Source organism: Cavia porcellus, unplaced genomic scaffold (genome assembly GCF_034190915.1).
Source record: "Cavia porcellus strain 051 isolate PalLab524CR breed Dunkin Hartley unplaced genomic scaffold, mCavPor4.1 scaffold_34, whole genome shotgun sequence".
Classification (NCBI taxonomy): Eukaryota; Metazoa; Chordata; class Mammalia; order Rodentia; family Caviidae; genus Cavia; species Cavia porcellus.
This window is the reverse complement of record NW_026947517.1, coordinates 15,223,839-15,245,313: the sequence shown is the minus strand read 5'-3', so window position 1 is coordinate 15,245,313 and position 21,475 is coordinate 15,223,839. Positions and strand designations below refer to the sequence as shown.

General features: G+C 38.6%; 1 protein-coding gene and 1 long non-coding RNA gene across 4 annotated transcripts in view; one reads left to right on the top strand and one right to left on the bottom strand.

Moving 5' to 3' along the window:
- LOC101787614 (uncharacterized) overlaps positions 1-21,475 on the top strand; it is a 53,025-nt gene that overhangs the window by 10,315 nt on the left and 21,235 nt on the right. The gene's annotated exons all lie outside the window — the stretch shown is intronic.
- LOC134474685 (interferon-activable protein 208-like) lies at positions 11,687-18,903 on the bottom strand. Of its 3 annotated transcripts, none has more exons than XM_063243210.1 (2): positions 18,295-18,903; positions 11,687-13,431 (listed from the first exon to the last, which is right to left on the bottom strand). In XM_063243210.1, the coding sequence occupies exon 2, from the start codon at positions 13,426-13,428 to the stop codon at positions 12,193-12,195; it is 1,236 nt and encodes a 411-aa protein (XP_063099280.1). In that variant the 5' UTR covers positions 13,429-13,431; positions 18,295-18,903; the 3' UTR covers positions 11,687-12,192. The 3 variants fall into 3 exon arrangements, with proteins under 3 accessions (XP_063099280.1, XP_063099281.1, XP_063099282.1); XM_063243211.1 differs by having other exon boundaries at positions 11,687-13,452; positions 18,295-18,407; XM_063243212.1 differs by lacking the exon at positions 18,295-18,903 and having other exon boundaries at positions 11,687-12,541; positions 13,072-14,193.

Below are 21,475 nucleotides of genomic sequence, written 5' to 3'. Positions count from 1 at the left end.
CTTGCACTTGCAAGTCTTTGACTGTATTTACAGTTTTCTTCTGCCTGTGACATTTGTACTTTTTTACTTTATGTACTTTTCATATTCTGCACCTGTCATGTTTTAAATTTTGTCTCGTGTAAGGTTTACACATTTTTTTTTTGTTAAACTTACTCCTACATATTGTGTCTTCTTTAATACTTTTACAAGTGGAGGTGTTTCTGTGGGGGTTTTTTTGCCACTGTTTTTTCTAATAGGTTCCTAGTTATATGAAGGTTAGATTTGTGTATGTTGATTTTAAAGCCTGTTTATTTTATTGATTTTTTAAATTGTTTCAGTTTTATTACTCACTGCATAGGAATTTTCAGATGCAGAGTCCCAGCTGCAAATACAGTTTTGTTTTTCCAGCTCTTATGTCTATGATTGTTCTGTGTAAATCTAATTACATTGACTATTTCTTACTTCACATTCAGAACTGTGTAAATCCATAGTAGAAGAAATTGTGGTATCCTTTGTTTGCTAGTGATATTGGTGGAAATGCAATGGAAGTGTCTTAACTCAGGCTCCACTAAAACGTGTGTTTATTAAGTATATTTAACAGTAACATTTTATTTTCTCATAGATTTGAAGGCTAGAGATCCTAAATCAAGGTGCCTTCCAATTTGGTTTCTGGTAAAGGTTCTCTTCCTGTCTTGTAGAAAACTACCTTTTTGTTGTGCAAGTTCTCTTCTGTTTCTTGTAAAAACGCTAAACCATTTGAATCCTAGCTCCAACTTTATGACCTCATTTAACTTTATCTCCCTAAAAATCCTACTTCAAATGCATCAGAAGCTCTGTATGAGAAGCTGGGGCCTGCAGTATATGTATTGGTGGAGAGGGGCACAAAGGTTTGAAGGTTCTAACAGGGGAGCAGAGCTGTTCATATACCTTTGCCCAAGGAAACAGCCCTCCTCTCTATGAGGGTGGGTGCCCCCCCCCCAGCATGTAGCTTTGGTAAGGATGCACCTGGAGCGGTGAGGGAGAAAGAGAATACCTTTTGAGCCCGCCAGATCAGCTGTCTCAACACGGGTGATCAAAGGGCTGACATGTCACAGCCATACTGCTGTCACATCCAAAAATTCACTTAGTAATAAAAACTATTACATCATTTCTGTTTTCTTGAAATTTGTTTTTCAAGAAAGAGTGTTGTATTTTGTTGGAATACTTACCATCTGTGTAAATAAATATGTGGCTTTCCTCCCTACATTTGTTGATATGGGGTATTATATTAATGGATTCCAATACTGAAGCAACTTTGCATTTCTGGAATGAATAACACTTAGTTGTGGTAAGCAATTCTTTAAATGTAGCATTGGATTATTTTTTCTAATATTTTACTTGGTGTTTTTACATAAACAGTGATAAGTGATACTAGCTTATAATTTACTTTATTTGTGTTTATTATGTTTATTGAAGTTACACATGTAAAGTTTTAAAGAATCAAGATTTTCTTTCCTTTGGAATCTCTAGGAGAGTTTATAGAACATTTAAACAATCTAGTGTTCGAAAGCTTCCCTCTGAAAGCATTGGTGGCTTTTTTGGTAGGATGGTTCCTTTATTTCTTCTAAGCAAATCGGTTTGTTTAAGCTTTATCTCCGGTGGGCTCAATTTTAATAAAGTATTGCAATTATCCATTTATCCTGGGCCGACAAGTTTATTTGCAGTTATGTTTGTAAAGTGGAATCTTGCTTCTTGTAATGTTTTATTTTACTGTCTCCTTCAATAGTTTTCTCCTTGTTATTTTTGCTAGCTTATTGTTCTTTCTCCCTTCCTAAAAATTAAATTGGTGAGCAGGTTACCTATTAACTTTTTTCCAAAAATTAATTTTGATTTATTATATCTAGGTTTTATTCTTTACATTATTTTTTCTATTTTCATGATTTTCTTCATTGTACTTTCTTTTTGGCTTTGTTTACTAGCTTTTAAGCTAGGAATTTTTAAATTTTAATTTATTAAACTATCTAAACCTATGTATTTTACTTTGCATCTATAAATGAGTATTCCAGAGATCAGTGTATTGTGTATCAATTATGTCCATTTTTAGTAATATTGTAATTTGAGTTTAGAGATACTTTTTATCCAATTAACTATTTATTAGGTTTCTTTCCAGTTGAAGATTTCTTTGTAATTTCTATGATTTTTAATTTTGTAATATATTATTTTGGTTAGAAAATATTTGTAACATTTCTTGCTTTATAGAACGTACTGATGGCTTTATTACCAAAGGTATCATCATTGTGAATGTTTCATGTGTGCTGTATAAGGTTTATTTTCTAATGTCAAGAAGTAAAGTTTAATATGCATTCAGAAGATCTTCTAGGTCATTATTTTGTCTACTTGATTTGTTTTTGCTATGTTTCTTTCCTCCCCTTACTGTATTTCTTGGGATTTTCTTAAAGTATTGCTGCATAGATATTCTTAATTATGATATCTTCAATTTAAATTGTGACTTCTAGGATTAAACTCTTTATTGTGGTGGTACTTTTTAGTTCGATTTTTCTGTTTTTGAGCATTAACCACACATGAATATCTCCTTTCTAACTTATTTTCCTTTTCCTGGTAGACTTATTTTGGCCATCCTTTATTTTTATTTTTCTGAATCATTTTGTTTCGATTATATTTCTTGTATATGACATATTTGTACTCTTGTAAATCAGATAGAAAAGTTTTTTAAAGCCTGAGTTAAAGCATTTACATTGGTTTGTAAAACAGATCTTTGTCATTGTTTCATGTTATTTTGTTACATATAGTATGTTACATTTACTGTGCTAATTAGTTTGATTTCTTTTATTATTTTAAAAATGTATTGTGAGGTGTAGCAAAGTTCTAGGTGCTTCTATTCAGTTTGGATGTTTTGGGAGCCAGGGATTTAGCTCAGTGGCATAGAGCTTGCCTTGCTAGCCGCACAGTCATGAGTTCCATACCTGGTACCCAAAGAAAAAAAAAGTAATCAATTTATATATTTTGTAGTTACCTATAGTCCCCGTTACTGTGATGTTTAGTACACTGACTTGTTTTTTAAAGGTACTTTATTTTTTTAAATTATATTGGTACATTTTAGATACATATAATGATCACATTTATCATAGGGAATTTATACCTATGCATATCTCTTGATTTTTTGTATTTTTCCTATTCCATTCAACTTCTTTTAACCCCTGTTCCCTTCCCTACTTACAAAGGTTTTGTTTCCATTCTTCTCTCCTTCCTCTATCTTTTCCTTTTCCCTTTCTGCCCCCCTATCTCTTCCCATTTGAATGTTTTCTTCCTGTTTCAGCATATCTGTACTGCATTTTGGTCCTTACACCTTTGGTTTGCCACGCTACAAAAACCATGAAATATTTGAACATATATGTCTGATTATTTCATTTAAGAGTTTGATCTCCAGGTGCATCCCTTTACATATATCAAGTTTATTCTTCTTTATGACCATTGTATAAAACACACCACATATTCTTTATCATTCATTGATTGATGGGCATTTGGGTTGCTTTATGATTTAGCTATTACAGGACTGCACTGCTATAAACATGGGAGTGCATGTATCACTATGGTGTGATGGCTTTTAAAGCTTTTGGAAAGATACCAAGAAGGGGGATAACTGGGTCAAATGGGACCTCTGGTCCTAGTTTTTTGTGGAATGTTTACATTGATTTCTACACTGGTTGCACCAGTCTATACTCTTACTGACAGTGAAAAAGGATTCTTTTTCTGCACATCCCTCCAGCATTTGTGATTGGCTGATTTCTGGATAACAACTTTTCTTTTTGGATGAGATGGAGTATCAGTTCAGTTTTAATTTGCATCTCTAATGACTGGTGATGTGGAATATTTTTTCATATTTTTTACACACTGTGAGTTGTCTCTTCATCTGTTGGTAATTTCTTTTGCTGTGAAAAAGCTTTTTAATATGATGACATCCCAGTAGTTGATTCTTTGAAATATTTCCTTTGAAACTGGGCTTTTGTTTGTAAAGTCAACATACACTTATGTCCTCAAGAGGTTGACCTATTTTATCTTCCAGTAGATTGTGTTTTTGTTTTAATATTTAAATGTTTGATGCATTTCTGTATTAGTTTAGTGCATGGTGAGAGATACAGGGTCTAGATTTAATCCTAAATAAATGTGAAGCCAGTTTTCCCAACACCATTCATTAAAGAATCTATCTGTCTTCCAGTAAAGGTATTTGGCTGTTTTATCAAAGATAAGGTGGCTCACTGTGGAGTTGTTTCTGCATCTTCTAAGTAGTTCCATTGATTCTCAGGTCTATTTGCCAGTAGCATGTTGTTTTAATAAAAGTAACTCTATAGTATCATTTCAAATCAGGGATTGTGCTGTGCTATTGGTACTGAGAATTGCTCTTGCTAGTCTAGCTCTCTTTTGATTCTAAATGAATTTGAGATTTCTTTTGGCCAATTCTGTGAGGAATGCTATTAGTGTTTTGATCAGGATTACAGTAAGTCTGTATAAAAATTTTAGAGTATGGCTGATAAAGCAACTGAACCCCATGCCAAGAACTGGAACACACTCCAAGGTCAACAGGAGGGGTTTAAATCAAAGAAAGCAGAAGTGGCACTTTACCTAGTGGACCAGGGCAAGGATGCACAGGGCATGACTGAGCAGAGTTTTTATTGATAGTTAAAAGAGGAGTAAATATTGTTTCAGTTGTAGGCTGAGAGCTGTGTGCTTGTGCTTTCTATGTAACATGTCTTTCTCTGGAGGAGGTTGGCAGTGGGGCTCTCTATTACTGGGGGGTATTTCATTGTTCTGGTAGTTAGGCTCTTGTAATGTGGCAATGGACCTTTTGTCCCAAAGTTTGGGCTTTGACAGTGAGGGTAGGTATTTATCATGTTGGCCAGATCTATCAGTGGCTGATTTCACTGTGTTGGTTCTTCCTACCCAAGAGCAAGGGATATCTTTCCATTTTCTCAGATCCTCTTTTCTTTTCTTTTCTTTCTTTCTTTCTTTCTTTTTTTTTTTTTTTTTTTTTTTTTGGTCTTTTTGAGACAGGGTCTCTCTATGCAGTTCAGGCTGGCCTTGAGCTCACTTTTTTAGCCTAGGCTGGTCTCGAACTTGCAGTGATCCTCCTGCCTCAGCATCCCGACTGCTGGGATTACAGGCATTAGCCACCATGTCCCGCCCTCTCTCCAGTTGGGTTGGAGACCAGATGCCATGAGATCCTGAAGGAATGTTTGGTTTCCCAGCTGGACCTGTAATGGGGTGGCACCTTTGCAAGGTTTAGGGATACTTTGTTCTGCAAACACAAACCAGTGTGAAGCCTTTCACTTATGAGGGAGAGGAAGGGTAGGTAGTGAGCCAGAGGTTGGGGTGTTATGGGAGGCATCTGTAGGAGAGAGGACCGTGGGAACATCAGTTAAAATGGGCTTAGACCTGACAGCTGTAGGGGGTCATTTCTCAGAGGCAGGTCAGAACCGTGAGTAAGAAGGCATGCCAGCTTAGTTGGATGTCCAGGGACAGCTTTGTGAGTTGGGATTCAGAAGGTTGTTGGCCTTCTCAATTTTGCCCGAGGCCCAAGACCCATAAAGTGTATAAGACCCTTCTGATATGTAAGGCCTCCAAGACTTGTTGGGTGACCTTGGATATGAAGGCTGGGCCTTTGTCTCACTGGATGGAGCAGGGGAGGCAGAACCTGGGAATGATCTCAGTAGAATGTGGGTAACTTGTTTGCGGTCTCTCGGGATGTGGGGAAAGTGTCTATCCATCCTGTGAAGATGGCAACCATGGTTAGAAGGTGGCCGAGCTTTTTGTGTTGGGGCATGCGGATAAAATCAATCTGTCAGTCTCTGGTAAAGACTCTCAAAACTGGTGAGGAGAGGAGGACGGACGAGGGTGTAATCCTCCTTGCTGGGATCCTGAAGGAACATTTGGTCTCTTGACTGGTCCTTCAATGTGTACAGACTGCACATTCAGAGGAAATCTCTTGAAGTAATTTAGACAAGTTTGGGCAGTAAATGTTAGGGTCAAGCAGTCTCTTTAGGGCTTGCCATCTCACATGTAGAGTAGATAAACCTGGCTAAGAAATTTGATGGCTCGGTCTCCTGGGAGACCATACTGTCATGTAGGAGGAGCCACCCCTGAGCCCCCAGAGTAGCCTCCTGATGTAGAAGTTGTGAGTATTGAGAAGAAGGGTAGGTAATGTTACGAATCTGGGGTGAGGCATCTAAAAGGGGTAAGGCTAGCTGTTGTGAGTCTTTAGAAAAAGAGGTGTCCCAGTCCAGGCCAGCCAGTTTAGCAGCTTGATTGACTAGAGAATTTGTCATGGATATGGGGTCAGTGGGGGTCTGGTGGCCTTTGCAGTGAAGAATGGCCACATGTTTTGGGAGGAATGTAGCTTTAAAGAGAGAGACAATCAGTTTAGCATTTTGGATAGGGATCCCCCTTGTGGTTAGAAGACCTCATTCCTTCCAGATGGCAGTGTGGTGGTGGTAAGCGATGTGGGTGTTGAACTTAGAATCTCTGTAGATGTTTATGGTGGTTCCTTGTGCTAGGTTATTAGGGCTATCAATTCTGCCTTTTGTTAACTAGTGTCTGGGGGTATGGGTTTTGCCTCAAGGGTGTTTTTAAGTGAGACTATAGCATATCCTGCTGGGGTGGGGAGGATATTGTAGAGGAGCCATCAGTGAACCAAGTACATGTCCCATCAATAATGGACGGCTGTAAGACATCTAGAATTGGTACAGCAAAGTCTTTGAGGGTTTCAAGGCACTGGTGGGGCAGGTGTAGAGAGATCATGGGAGTAGGGAGAGAGGGTCTATTTTTGTACCCATAGAGCTATGCATGGGTTTCCCAGAAAGCTAACATGAAAGAGCTGGAGGCAAAGGGGGACAGTGAAGAGGGTGAAGCAACTGGTGTTCAGTTACCCTGTGTGTGGAGTGGACATTTATACGTCCTTTGGAATGTGAGTTTGGAGGCCTCTTGTGTGAGGATGGCAGTGGCAGCCAGTGCCCAGAAACAAGAAAACCATCCTTTGACTGTGGCATCTAACTGTTTAGAGAGATAGGCAATGGGTGCTGGGGTTAGCACTTTTAGTTGTGTCAGAACCCTGCCTGCCATCCTGTAGGATTCTAAAGATTAGAGATCAAAGGGTCTATTGAGGTTAGGCAAAGCCAGGGTGGTGTCCTGCAGTAGTTTGGATCGGATGGTGGTGAGTACTTGGTGGACAGCCTTTGGATTGGACATGGTTCATCAGTCAGAATTGCCTGATAAAGGTGTTTGGCCAGCAGGGCAAAGTTAGGGATCCATAGCCTAAAGTAACTTGTTAGCCCCAGGAAGGGACTATACTTGACATTTTGTGTGTGGTGCAAGGAGGGCACAAAGTGCTTTTTGCAGTCTAGGGTGAGCTCTTTTGAGGAGGGAGTGAGCCTGAAGCCTAGAAATGTAACCCTTGGATGAGAGAGTTGTACATTGTCTCTGGAGACCCAATACCCTAGGAAGGCTAAGTAGACTTGGAGAAGAGTGGTATGGGCATAAGAGGGTTCTATTGAGGGGCTAGAGAGCAAGAGGTCATCTATGTACTGGAGAAGGGTGCTTGGGGAGAAAGAAGTCTAGATGTGTTAGATCAGCTGCGAGTGCTTGGCTAAAGTAATGTAGGCTGTTTTGAAAACCTTGGGGAAGGACCATCTAGATGAACTGCTGAGTTATTTTTATTATTGGGTCCTCCCAGGTGAAAGTAAATAGAGGTTGGCATTTGGGATGTAAAGGAATGGTGAAGAAAATATTTTTAAGGTCTAAGACAGTGAAATGGGTGGTGGACAGGGGATGTTGCTAAGCAGTGTGTTTGGGTTGAGCACTATTGAGGTGACAGGGTGGGTGGCTGAATTAATTTGTTTGAGATCCTGTACTAGCTGGTAGGTAGGCTGTTGGCGTTTTGACCAGTTGGATGGGGGAGTTGTGTGGTGACTGGACAGGGATGAGTAGTTGGAACTAGAAAGGTCTATTGAGTATGGGCTTCAGTCCCAAAGAATGTTGGTGTGAGATAGGAAACTGGGGGTAATAGGGGAAGGTGGACGGTTTAGAAGATGGGACTTGAACCAGTGGGTGGTGGCTGGCTATTCAGGGTTGGGCAGTGTCCCAGACTTGGGGATCTACCTTATCCCAAGGGAAATGGGCATTTGGTGGCCAAGAGGCATCCCAGAGGGTGGACCCCATCTTATAATGTTCAGGTAGGAGTGCCAGGATAAGGGAAGGGGAGCGGTGTCTGAGGAAGGAAAGTGTGACCTGGACATCTCTTCCCAGGAGAGCTGTTAGGCAGGAGATTATAATTAGAAAGGAGTGAGTAAGTAAGTAAGTCCCCAACAGACAAGGTAGGGGTTCAGTGGTGCAAGGGCACTGGGGGTGGCCTTCCACTCCCACCACTGAGACCTGAGAAGAAAACATTGGCCCCCCAAAACTAGGGAGGATTGCCTGGGAGGCTTCTGTATTAATAAGGATAATGATTGGCTTACTCACTGTGCTTATCTTCACCCTTGACTCAGCAGATGACAACTGGATGTTGTCACCTTCTAGGGTGGGTAGCTTGGAGCCTGGGCCCAGCAATCAGCAGGTTCCCATTAGGCCCAAGAGGTCCAGCAGCAGGGCTGGATTAAAACTTGGAGGGGGCTTTTTGGAAGTAGTGCCTTTTTCCATTTTCAGGAGTCGGCACTCCATCTTCCAATGGCCCTTTTGATTACATTCAGGACAAGGATTTAGGGGAATTTGAAGTTTTGGAGATTCCTTTTCTTCCCTGTGCCTCTCCTTGCTGCACATGAAACAAGGTCTGGAGGGCTGTTTTGGGAAGACTGAGTGAGGCGTCATGAGGGTGTGCTCAGGGCATCCACTAGGAGCTGGTATTGTCGCTGTGAGCCAAATTTTCCTCCTTCCTGTTATTGAAGACCTTAAAGGCCAGATTAGGTAAATCTTTGGGCAGTCAGTATGGGGGCCACTCTCAAGGCATTTGAGTTTGTTTATTACGTCTGGTTGGGATTGAGAGATGAAGTAGGCATTGTAAAGTATGATGTAATCTGCAATTAACAGTAATTTAAATTCTTCCTTTTCTATCCTTTTATATCTTGTCTAATTGCTCTGGCTAATACTGCTCTATTGAATAGGAGTCATAATAGTGACAGCTTTCTGTTTTTAACTATTTAATATAATGTTAGCTGTTGGTTACAGCTAAAGATAGCTTTATATTATAGGATTGAGATAGAGACCTTCTATTCCAATTTTCTGTAGAAATTTCATTATGAATTTATGTTGGACTTTGTGAAAAGCTTTTTCTGCATCTATTGAGATGATCATGTGGGTTTTGTCCTCAGTTCTGTTAATGTTAATAATGTGTTAATGGTGTGTTATATTTATTACTTTCTGTATTTGAACTATCCCTACAGTCCTGAGATGAATCCTACTTGTCATGGTGTATAACCTTCTTGATGATTTGCTGCTGTATTCTGTTTGCAAATATCTCAATGAGGATGTTTGTCATTTATTCCATTAGGGACACTGACCTGTAGTTTTTTTTTTTTTTTTTTTTTAGTTAGACCTTCACTGGCTTTGATATCAGAATAATGTTTGTTTCCAGGAATGAGTTTAGAATTGTTTCCCTTTCCAATTTCATGAAAGATTTTGAAGAATAGTGGCACTGGAATGTCTCTAAATTTCCTTAGAATTCAGCAGTAAATCCATTGGACCTGGGTATTTCTTTGTTAGCACGTTTTTAATTACATGTTCAATTTCATCAATTACAATTGGGACTATTTAGGAACTTTATATCTTCTTGACTCAGCTTTTGTAATTCGTATATATGTAGGAATCTGTACATTTCTTTTGTGTTTTCCATCTTACCAGAATTCATTTTCTTGAAGTAGGTATTAATAATCTGCTGGATTTCTGTACGATCTGTGATGATTTCTCCCTTATTGCATGGATTTGAGTCTTTCCTTTTTTCTGTAAGATTGGCTAAGGGTTGGTCAGTTTTATTTAATCTTTCAAAGAATCAGCTCTTCGATTCATTGATTCTTTGTATTATTTTGTTAGTCTCCATTATATAATTTCTGCTCTACTTTTCATGACTTTCTCCCTTGCATGAAGTTTGGGCTTGACTTCTTTAACTGCTGGAAAGTTGCAGTTCAACATTAGGTTATTTATTTCACCTCATTCTGTTTTTCTGCTGTGGTATTTATCATTATAAAATCCCTAGTAGGACTGCTTTCATTATGTCCAGTAAGTTCTGGATGTTGTACTGGAATTATCCTTTAATTATAGAAACTGTAATTTCTTCTTTAACTTCCTTGGTTTTCCAGGAAGGTGTTATTTAATTTCCATGTATTTATGCAGTACTCTTGGTTTCTTTCTTCCATTGATTTGCAGTTTCATTGCACTACAATCTGATGATGCTCATGGAATTGTTTTGGTTCCTTTGCATTTACTTAAGCATTTTCTATGTGCTGTCTGTTTTGGAGAATATGGTGTTTGCAGCTGAGAAGGATGTGTATTATTTTATTGTGGGCTCAACATCCTAAATGTTTAATAGATGTATTTGCTCACAGGCTTAATTTAGTTCAGATATAATTTAGTTCTGTTGAATTTTTTTTGTCTTGTTGATCTATTTGTGCCATTGGTGTATGGTGATTCCCCCATTATTATTGTATTACTATTTATTCAATTTTTATGTTGGTTAATATTTGTTGTATATAGGTGGGTACACTTGTGTTTGGTGCACATATATATTTATGATTGTTATCTCTTCCCCTTGGATTATTCACTTAACAAGGTTATAGTTATTTTCTTTGTTTCTCTTTGTCGTGAGTGTCTAGGGCACTCTGAACTCCGGGCAAGGTAAACACACACGCACGCCTTGTCGGGACACGGGGGGTACAGCGCTTGGAAAAGAAAGACAGGAGAGACACCTTTGCTGTCTGCACCGCGTTACACTGCACTGCACTGCACGCACAATCTTTATTTTAGGATTCATATATAGTAAACCCGATCAATTCACAGAGCCCAGATAATTAAGTAGTGAAAAGGCATTCTTTGTGGCAAGCTACAACGTGACAGACTACAATGTTTATTCTAAAGCTATCTAAGTGAGGTAAATAATCACAACCAGTTCTCATAACCTCTCTAGCCCAGGAAGAAATTCATTAGCTCAAGAATGTTGTTAATTTGTCTGCTGTTAGTGTCACAAAGGGTGGCCAGCCACTTCCTCAAGACTTCTGCAAAACAAAGCCAGCTCACAGTATGGATTCCAGAGGGTGAGGGCTCACTGAGAACAGGCATTCCTATTCTACCTCCTTCTCGCATACCAGGGCGGCTATTGTAAATTGCAGGTTAGAGGGGGTTGGGCCTACAAAGTGACACCTCATCCCCCACACTTCCTTCCTTTTTATTTTTTAACAACAATTTCCATAAGATCAGGTTATTAATAGTATTTCGTCTTATGCAGTAAAAATACACAAGAACTATGGCAATGAGAACTATAATTAAACTAAGTCCCATGCCACTAAAAGTGTGGGTTATGCTCTGCCAGATTCCTTTGGAATCTAATCCTTTCAAAGATTGAGCAAGCAATTGCGCGAATTGTGCTAGGGATTCATCATCATTTTGCTTTGCAAAATCCTTGTCAATTTGATTATGCAAAGATTCTATTTCCTCCTGGGCAGAGGTGTTTCCATTTAGATACATTCTAATCATTTCCCATTCATGTTCTGTTTGATTATAAGGTCGTTGGGTTATACAGAAAGTAGTTGAATTCCAATCACATTTTAAAAACACTTGATGCTGAAGAGCCAATATTTTTCTACCCATCCATTCAACTGTTTGTTTAAGGAGGTCTATTTGTTGTTGTAGTCTGGCGTTTATTTGCCACTGAGTTAACCAAAGTTCATGAGAATTTTCATGCCATAATTCTACAACATGTTTTTCTTGCAAAGAGGTTTGTAAAGCTATTCCTGAGACTGCTGCTAGGGAGGCTACAGTTATCAGACTTAACAGTACAGCAACCACTATTCCAATAAATCTTTTTGTACGTTTTAACAGATGTTTAAAAAATTCAGTAGTAACAGAAATTACCGGGTCTTGAGACCATGGTCGAGTTAAATTTACAGGCAACCAAATATGAGTTTTTTGTTGTAACAGCATAACTGTATAAGGCTTAGTGAAATTTAGTGTGCTATTTAATCATGTAAACAATTGACAATTTAAACAAGTACAAGAAAAATGTGTAAAATTAAAAGTTCCCACTAAAAAGACATAAGGCAGAGGTGCACAAACAGTAATATTATATATTTTAAACCTAGTAAAATTATAAGTAGTAGATACAGATCGACTAGTCCCTGAATAGGAAACATTGTACAAGGTTACAGGTTGCATAGCGGCTGGAATCTTCCAAATATGATTTTGAAGGTGATGAGGGTATTCTTCGGCTGCAACAGCAGGGTTAGCGATTCCACCATCTCCCCACCACAAAAGAGCCGTCTTCTGATGAAATATAGGAGCTCCGTCAGTTATTTTCTTTGGATCTGGAAGACTATACACAACAGAGAGATTACATCTTGTCTCATTCCATTCAGCACATCCATTAATGAATTTTCCAAATGGTCCCCAAATAATATACCCATCAATATTTTTAGCAAATTTTCCCATACATAGTTGCCAAATTATGGGATTATAAGAAATATTTTTATAAGTGAATTCAGGGCATACAGGAAATGTATTTGTATCAGGTGCTGTTAAATTTCTCCAGGTAACATTAAAGGTTTGAGCAGCCAAGGCTTGAAGCCTTGTTCTTTTGTTGCCTGCTTTTATTCCATGTTGAATCCAATACTGCCATCCCAGAGGGATGCAAGGCGGTTCCCCAATGCAAATAGGCCTTTGATTACCATAATAAGTAAAATTGAATAATGTCCCATCATCTTGATTGTGGGGGGTTAAATCAGCCCACGGTGCTGACAAAATTTCTCTAGGTGTGGTATAAAGTAAAATATCACTAGTTCCCCATTTTACAGGTTCTAATAAAGGGGGGTTTGGAATATATGCCCAGTACGAATGTGGAGGTACCTCAGTCCCCGACGCAACAGTGAGCAAGGCACATAAAGCTAAAAACAAGTTTTCAGGGTTTAAAGGCTTTCCTGCTTGAAGGACAAGCCGTTGCCCTTCTATGGTCAATTTCTTTAATTGTCCCCATGTAGGGAGGGGATTTAAATTTGGTCGCTGTGAGCGGCGGGATTTTCTTAGCTTTAATCTGGCCATGGCTGCGATAGGAACAAGCTCAGCATCCTCAGCCTCTAGCTGGTTTCGCGCTCGCTTCTGAAGGCACGGTTCCGGTTCCTTGGGGAGTTGTCTCCGGGGCTGGCGAACAGGGTCTGGAGGCGCGGATCCTGATCCATCGTCCAGGGACCCACTGCTGAATTCCATTTTCTGTGGAGATATAACCAAAACCTTTCCCCTTATAGAGCAATGTGCCCCTCTCCCATTCAGCCTCTGGAGCTGTTTTAGTCCAAATAGGTTCATTAATCACAAAGGGCTGTTGTTGCTGTTCAAAATGTTTTTCAGCTCTAGTTAATATTTCACCTTGTGGTAAATTGAGAAAATTTAAAATAAACAATGCTTGATGCAGTAATGTTTTTGGACTGTTTTGCAATTTAAACAGTATTGGTATCTGAATATCCTCCTGACTCCTCCTTTTTAATTTTTTAATTTGCAACTTAAGAGTGCCATGTGCTCTTTCAACAATAGCTTGACCCTGGGGGTTATATTCAATCCCTGTAATATGAATAATATTATGGAGATCGCAAAATTGTTTAAATGTTTTGCTAGTATAAGCAGGTCCATTATCTGTTTTGATTTTAGAAGGAATTCCCATAACTGCAAAAGTCTCCAATAAATGTACAATAACATTTTTAGTGGATTCTCCCTGTTGAGCAGTAGCCCATAGAAATGAAGAATAGGTATCAATAACTACATGTACATAAGAAAGCCGACCAAAAGAAGGTACATGTGTAATATCCATTTGCCATAACTCATTAGGTTGAATTCCTCGAGGGTTGACACCTGCGGGAATAATTCTTAAATGTAATGGTCTACAAATAGGGCAAGCTTTTACAATCTGTTTAGCTTTTGTAAAAGGTATCTTATATTTAAGATGCAAATGTCCTGCATTTGCATGATTAAATTGATGTTCTTCAATGGGTGTGGTGAACATAACTAAGGAATCCACTGCATTGTTACCTGATACTAATGGTCCGGGTAACTGAGAATGAGAACGTAAATGAGTAATAAAATAAGAATGATTTCTTTTTTGAACATGTATTTGTAAATTTTGAAATAAAGACAATAAGCAGGCTTATTAGAATATAACTGAATAGATATTTGTCACTACTCCAACAGAATAGGCTGAATCGGCTATAATGTTAATAGGTTGGTTATGAAAATCTAAAAACACTTGTAATATAGCAAAAAGTTCATTTTGTTGTACAGAGTTAAAATTTGTCTGACGTACCCAGTAAGATTTTTGAGTCCAATATGCAGCTTTATTTTTAGATCCATCTGTAAATATAGTCAAAGCTTGTGGAATTGGCTGTACAGCTAATAAGGTATTAACCACAAATTGTTGACGTCTAAAAAAATCCCATAATTTACTTTTAGGAAAATGATATGAAAAAGTTCCCATGAAATCTGCTAAAGCAATTTGTAAGGTTTCAGTAATTGACAACAAATATTCCCATTGTTCCTTAGTTAAAGGGATAACTATATTGTTTATATCTTCTCCTATCAAAGTTATAGAACGAGCTCTACCATTCATAATTAAAGCTGCAACCATGTCAATATAAGGCATAACATTTTTAGATTGCTTAGTTTTAGTGAATACCCATTCTACTGGCATAGCATTTTGACCTAAAACTGCAGAGGGATATTGAAAAGTATTAATAATATATAAAGTTAGAGGCAATTTAGGATCAATCCTAATTAAAAATGCATCCTTAATTCGTTGTTCTACAAACTGTAATTCTTGCTCTGCTTTTGCTGTTAAAGAACGAGGGCTGGATGGATCTGAAGAGCCCTGTAGAGTAGCAAACAAATGCTGTAATGCATGGGTAGGAATACCTAGTGTGGGACGAAGCCAATTAATATCCCCTAATAATTTTTGAAAATCATTTAAAGTGGATAACTTATCTCTCCTAATAGACATTTTTTGTGGAATCACCTTTTGTCTAGTAAGAATATATCCCAAATAATGACTAACTTCTTCCTTTTGAATTTTATCCTGTGCTATTACAAGTCCAAACGGAGAAAAATATTGAGGTAAAGTTTTTAAAATATCTTCTAAAACATTTCTATCACTATATGAGAATAAAATATCATCCATGAAATGAGCCGTATAAACCTGAGGCCATCGTGCACGCACTGGTTTTAATGCTGCATCAACATAAATTTGACATATAGTTGGGGAATTTTTCATTCCTTGGGGTAAAGTCCTCCATTGATATCTTTGATAAGGTCTTTGATAATTTGTTTGAGGAATTGAAAAAGCAAACCGTTTTCTATCTTCTGGATGTAATGGGATGTTAAAAAAACAATCTTGTAAATCTATAACATATACAAACCAACCAGCAGGGAGCGCTGAGGGTAAAGGAATGCCGGGCTGAAGGGCTCCCATTTGAATTAAGGATGAATTTACAGCACGTAAGTCCGTTAAAAGTCTCCACTTGCCTGATTTCTTTTTTATCACAAATATTGGAGAATTCCAAGGAGATGTGGATGGTTCTATGTGATGTAGAAAAAGCTGTTGATCAATCAATTCCTGTGCTGCCTGTAACTTTTGAGTAGTCAAAGGCCACTGATCTATCCAAATTGGGTCATCATTTTTCCAATTAAGCTTTAAAGGATTCATTTCCCTAGGCTGTAGAAACATGCAAAATATTAAAAATGTATATAAGCTCCCCATTGTTCTAATACATCTCTTCCTAAAATAGAAACTGGCACCTCTAAGATATAAGGTTTAATAACAGCAACTTGACCCTCTTCATTTTTTATATGTATATGCATTGTGGCTTGTCCAATTGTATTTACTGGAGTTTTACTTACTCCTTTTATATTACATGGAATAATAGTATAAGTAATATGAGAAGGCCAATCAGTAGGTTTAACAATAGTAATATCCGAGCCTGTATCTATAAGAGCCTGAATTTTCTTATGCTCAATAAAAATATTAATAAGAGGTTGTTGTTGAGATAATTTAGCTGTCCACATTACATTAATAGGGTTAGTGCTGCCGAACCCTCCTGTTCGCTGAACAACAGAGGATCCTATTGGGATATAAGGCAGTAAAATGAGTTGAGCTATACGTTCTCCCTTTAATAATTTATAATCTGTAAGTGAGGACATCAGAATCTGAATTTCTCCAGTATAATCTGCATCTATAATTCCTAAGTGAACAGTAATGCCTTTTTGATTTAAACTAGATCTACCCGTGAGCAAGCCAAAAGTTCCCGCAGGCAGAGGACCAAAAATTCCTGTAGGAATTCTCACGGGAGATTGTCCTCCTCTTAATTCTACATCTTTTAAGGCTGGTATGTCCACTGCGGCACTGTGTTGGGTGGCTGGCTGTAGGGAGAATACGGTAGATTTACCCCATTGATTTGTCCGGGGCCCGGGGTAGGGCCCGTTCTCCCGTTTCCCTTTTGTTCAGCTGAATTAACTTGTTTACTCCTGCATTCACGAGCCCAATGATTTCCCTTCTTGCATTTTGGACATAAGCCAGGAGCTCTAGATCTCTTTTTTTGATCATTGCCTACAAGTTTTGGACAGGCCCTCTTTACATGTCCTATCTGACCACAATTAAAACATTTTAAAGACTGTTCCTTTTTAGATTGCCAATTAGTCCACGTGGTTGCCATGGTCTCAGCAAACAGTTGCATTTTCCTAGATTCTGAATTTAAATCTTTACATTGTTTTATAAAATTGTCAATCGTTCCAGTATCTTTTATTGGAATTAAAGCCCTTTTGCATTCATCATTAGCATTTTCAAAAGCTAACATTTTTAAGAGATGCTCTTGTAAGTCTTGTCCCACTACTGTTTTTTCTATAACATTTTGAAGTCTTGCAACGAACTCAACATACGGTTCATTGGCTCCTTGCAGAACTTTAGCCCAAGATCCATATTCTGATCCTTTAGGCCGTATTTTATCCCGAGCTTTTAAAGCAATATCTTTTAATTGAGCATGAATCTCTCTTGGAGCTCCTGCCTGATGCTCAACAGTATCAAAGAAACCTGTACCAGAGAGCATGGGATAAGAAAGGAGTCTAATATTCGGATCTCGATCGTCAGCATTTTGTCTTGCCTTTTCCGCACAACCTTCCATAAACCACATGTGCCACTGTAAATATTCTGGCTCCTTTAAAAGAATTTTGGCCAAGGCTTTCCAATCATAAGGAGCAAGATTACCATAGTGATCTGCTACCGATGTTATTAATTCTCTAGTGTAATGAGCCTGAGGGCCATAAAGGGTTACAGCCTTTTTTAATTTTGCTAAATCATCCATATTAAATGCTTCCCATCTAGGGGGAACTGCCTCTCCATCTATTGGCTGTGGCCTGATTACAGGGAAAGCAAAGGCAGGCTTTTCCTCATCAGAATCCCCTAATTTTGGTAGATCAGCCAAAGCTAGCTTGGCTTTACTCCAATTAGGGTTAGATGGAGGAGGTGCAGAGGGAACTATAGGCGGGTTTTGCTTAACGGAGAGTTGTTTCACCTCTTGTGTTAAATGTTGTATAGCCTGTAAAATTGGGCGATTGTCATAATTTGATATTGCTGCGGCAGCTAAAGCTGAGTCGGCTGTAGTGGATTTTACTTTTAGTTTGGACGCCTTTTCACTACTTAAAGCGATAGCGTCATTTTGAACTACATTCTGCTCCTCCTCTGTGAGGGGCAATTCCTGAATAACTGGCTTAATTTCTAGTTGAAGATTTTCTACAATATGTTCATCTTCCATAGCTTTTAATAAAGAGTACACAACCGACCAAATAGCCCAAAAACGTAAAGGAATCTTTTCCTCCTGTTGCATAGCCCTTTCTATACTAACCCTTGCCTTCCTCCATACTTCTACATCCAAAGTTCCTTCATCTGGAAACCAAGGATTATATTCTTTAATTGTATCAATACACATATCCAAGTCAGCTGACCTGAGCGATATGCCATATATAGATAATAAATGTTTAAGAATTTTTAAGAAAGGAGAAGAAGCAGATTGTCCCATTTCCCCGTAATAAAATTATACTTACCTTCCTAAGCGACCTTCGGAGTCCCTGAATTCGGGCGCCACTTGTCGTGAGTGTCTAGGGCACTCTAAACTCCGGGCAAGGTAAACACACACGCACGCCTTGTCGGGACACGGGGGGTACAGCGCTTGGAAAAGAAAGACAGGAGAGACACCTTTGCTGTCTGCACCGCGTTACACTGCACTGCACTGCACGCACAATCTTTATTTTAGGATTCATATATAGTAAACCCGATCAATTCACAGAGCCCAGATAATTAAGTAGTGAAAAGGCATTCTTTGTGGCAAGCTACAACGTGACAGACTACAATGTTTATTCTAAAGCTATCTAAGTGAGGTAAATAATCACAACCAGTTATCATAACCTCTCTAGCCCAGGAAGAAATTCATTAGCTCAAGAATGTTGTTAATTTGTCTGCTGTTAGTGTCACAAAGGGTGGCCAGCCACTTCCTCAAGACTTCTGCAAAACAAAGCCAGCTCACAGTATGGATTCCAGAGGGTGAGGGCTCACTGAGAACAGGCATTCCTATTCTACCTCCTTCTCGCATACCAGGGCGGCTATTGTAAATTGCAGGTTAGAGGGGGTTGGGCCTACAAAGTGACACCTCATCCCCCACATCTCTTGATCAGTTTTGGCTTGAAATCTGCTTTGTCTGCAAATAAAATAGCTTCCCCTGCTTTTTTCTGGGTTCCTGTTGCATGGAATTTTGTTTTCCATCCTTTGATTTTCAGTTTGAATTTCCTTTTAATTATATGTGCTTTTTGTATGCAGCATAATGTTGGAGCTTATTTTTTGATGTATTCTGCCAATCTGTTTCTTTGATTGGTGAATGCAGACCCATTAATATCACTAGCTATAACTGATATGTCTTACCTTATCTTTTTTGTGTTATTTTCCTGATGTGAGTTCTCTTTGTTTCCCCTCTATTTAATTATTTGCCTTGCGTGATGGATTCATTTTGCTGGGATTCACGGAATTGTAGCCTGCACTGTTGTTTAGACATTTTGACCTTTTAAACATTGTGGAGTACTGGTTTGGTGGTTATGAATTTCTTCAGGTTTTTGTTTCATTGGAAGTATTTCTTCATGTATTTTGAGAATTAGTTTTGTGGGTATATCAATCTGGGTTGTAGGTTGTTTTCTTGTTGGGCTTGAAGTTCTAAATTGTCCTTGACTGAAAGGTTTCTTTTCAGAAGTCTGCTGTGATTTGGAAAGCTTTTCCTTTATAGTTGATTTATTTCTTTTCTCTAATGGCTTTTAATCTGTTGCATTGAAGTTCTGGAATCTTGCCAAGACATAATCTTGGAATACTTTTTTTTTTTTTTCCCGATATGGCTAATTGTTGTTCTATAAGCCTCATTTATTTCTATGTCAAATTCTTTTTCCATGCTTGGGAAATTTTCTTCATTACTTCTGTAAACATGTTTTTGTGTCATTTGCCTTATGTCAGGCTTTTATATTGACTCTTACCTTACTCTCTATCACCAGCAGCAGTTGGATTGATTTTCCATAGTTCTTTGTCATTTTTAAGAAATCTTTCTAGTCATGATTGCTAATTGCAAGCCTGTCTTGCAGTCCTGTCTTCTAGATCTGATATTCTGTCCTCAACATTGTTTAATTTTGCTGTGTATACTTTAACTAGAATTTTTAATCTCTTGATATCTGATTGAATCTGTTCCATAGATTCCATTTCTTTACTGTATTATATACTTATGCTTTCTATCATTTTCTTATGCTCCTTTATTTTTTTTAAATCTGTATGGTCTCTCCATTCACTAATCCTGCCCTTTATTATGGTAATGATCTCTGAAGTTATCTGAGAAATCATTTCTGATTTAATTTTTTCCCAGAGCCTCCTTCATCTGCTTTTTTTTACTTTTATTGTTACCACTTCAGAGAGTCTAGGTGCAGCTGGCTTTTGGGTTTTGAGTCTGTTGCAAGATCCTCTTTCTTCAGGTTTTTGAGGATGAGAAGTTGCTACCTAATTGACCTTGAAATGCCAGTGGCCTGAAGTATTGTTTATGACCCTCAGGCATCTCAGTCTTGGCATACAAAGAAAAACAACTAATTGGAACAGTGTATCACCTTGTGTAACTAGATGTGGTTTGAATCATTCATTTACCACCTTTAACCATGTGAACAAGGTTTATAGTGTTTTTTTTTTTAAATCGGTATCAAGGATGGAACTCAGGACTGTCTGCCCACAAGGCAGGTGCTTATGCCGCTGAGCTAAATTCCCAGTCCAAGGTTTATAGTTACATAACAAAAATTGAAAACAGATTATAAAATTGTATACATAGTAAATATTCACTCTGTGGCAATTTTACCCTCGGGAGAAAATTTAATAGAGATTAGAGAAAAAAATAGAGCAAAAGAGAAGGGATTAGAATAAAGACTGGGGAACAAAGGAAGATTAGAAAACCTTTGGGAACTGGTGAAAAAAGCAGAAGGGAAGCAGGGAGAAACAAGAACAGAGCAGAGTAATGACAAAAAGAAATAAAGAAACAGTGTTCTGGGAGAAAAACATGAACAATCATGAAAAAAATATTTTTAAATGAAGAAATAATATTTAAATGCAAAGAAAGTAAATCAGAAAGAAAACTAAAAAAGCTCACCTCAGGACATAGTCTGCTGGCCCTGGTAGACAGAGGGGATAGATAAAACCCAGATCTGCATCAGTTGATCCCAGCAACCCAGCAGTAGAATTACAGCAGCAGTGGGTAAGGCCAGGAAACCTGGGCCTTTAATTCCACCAAAGTTGGGGCTGCTTCTGGTTTGTGACTGTGAGGCTGAAATCCGAGTAGCCCGCAACTCTCCAAGTTCCTCCTACTGGCTTGAACTTGCCCTCTGACACTGGGAGCTGCTAGATGGAGCCAACCCAAAGTTAGTCTGGATTCTGGTTTCCCTTGACCTCTCTACGAGATGGTGACTGGCCGGTCACTCTTTTCTGGGGGACAACTGAACCCAAATAACGCACTGGCCCCTGCTGCCCACAGTGCCCACTGCTCCATTCCACTGGCATTTTTTCTCTATAGACGCCTCCGAGTTGCCAGTAGTCACTGTGCTTCTGCAGATTCCAGCTGCCCTCCTGTGTCTTAGCTGGGGCTCAGGGAGAAAGCACCGCTTGCCACCTCCCTCTTTTATGTTGAGGGGCCTCCTTCGTGGTTCACTCTTGGTGCTTCAG

Bases quoted from the DNA above. Each gene is read 5' to 3' on its own strand.
- LOC134474685 (XM_063243210.1), bottom strand. From the start codon at position 13,428: ATGGAATTCAGCAGTGGGTCCCTGGACGATGGATCAGGATCCGCGCCT.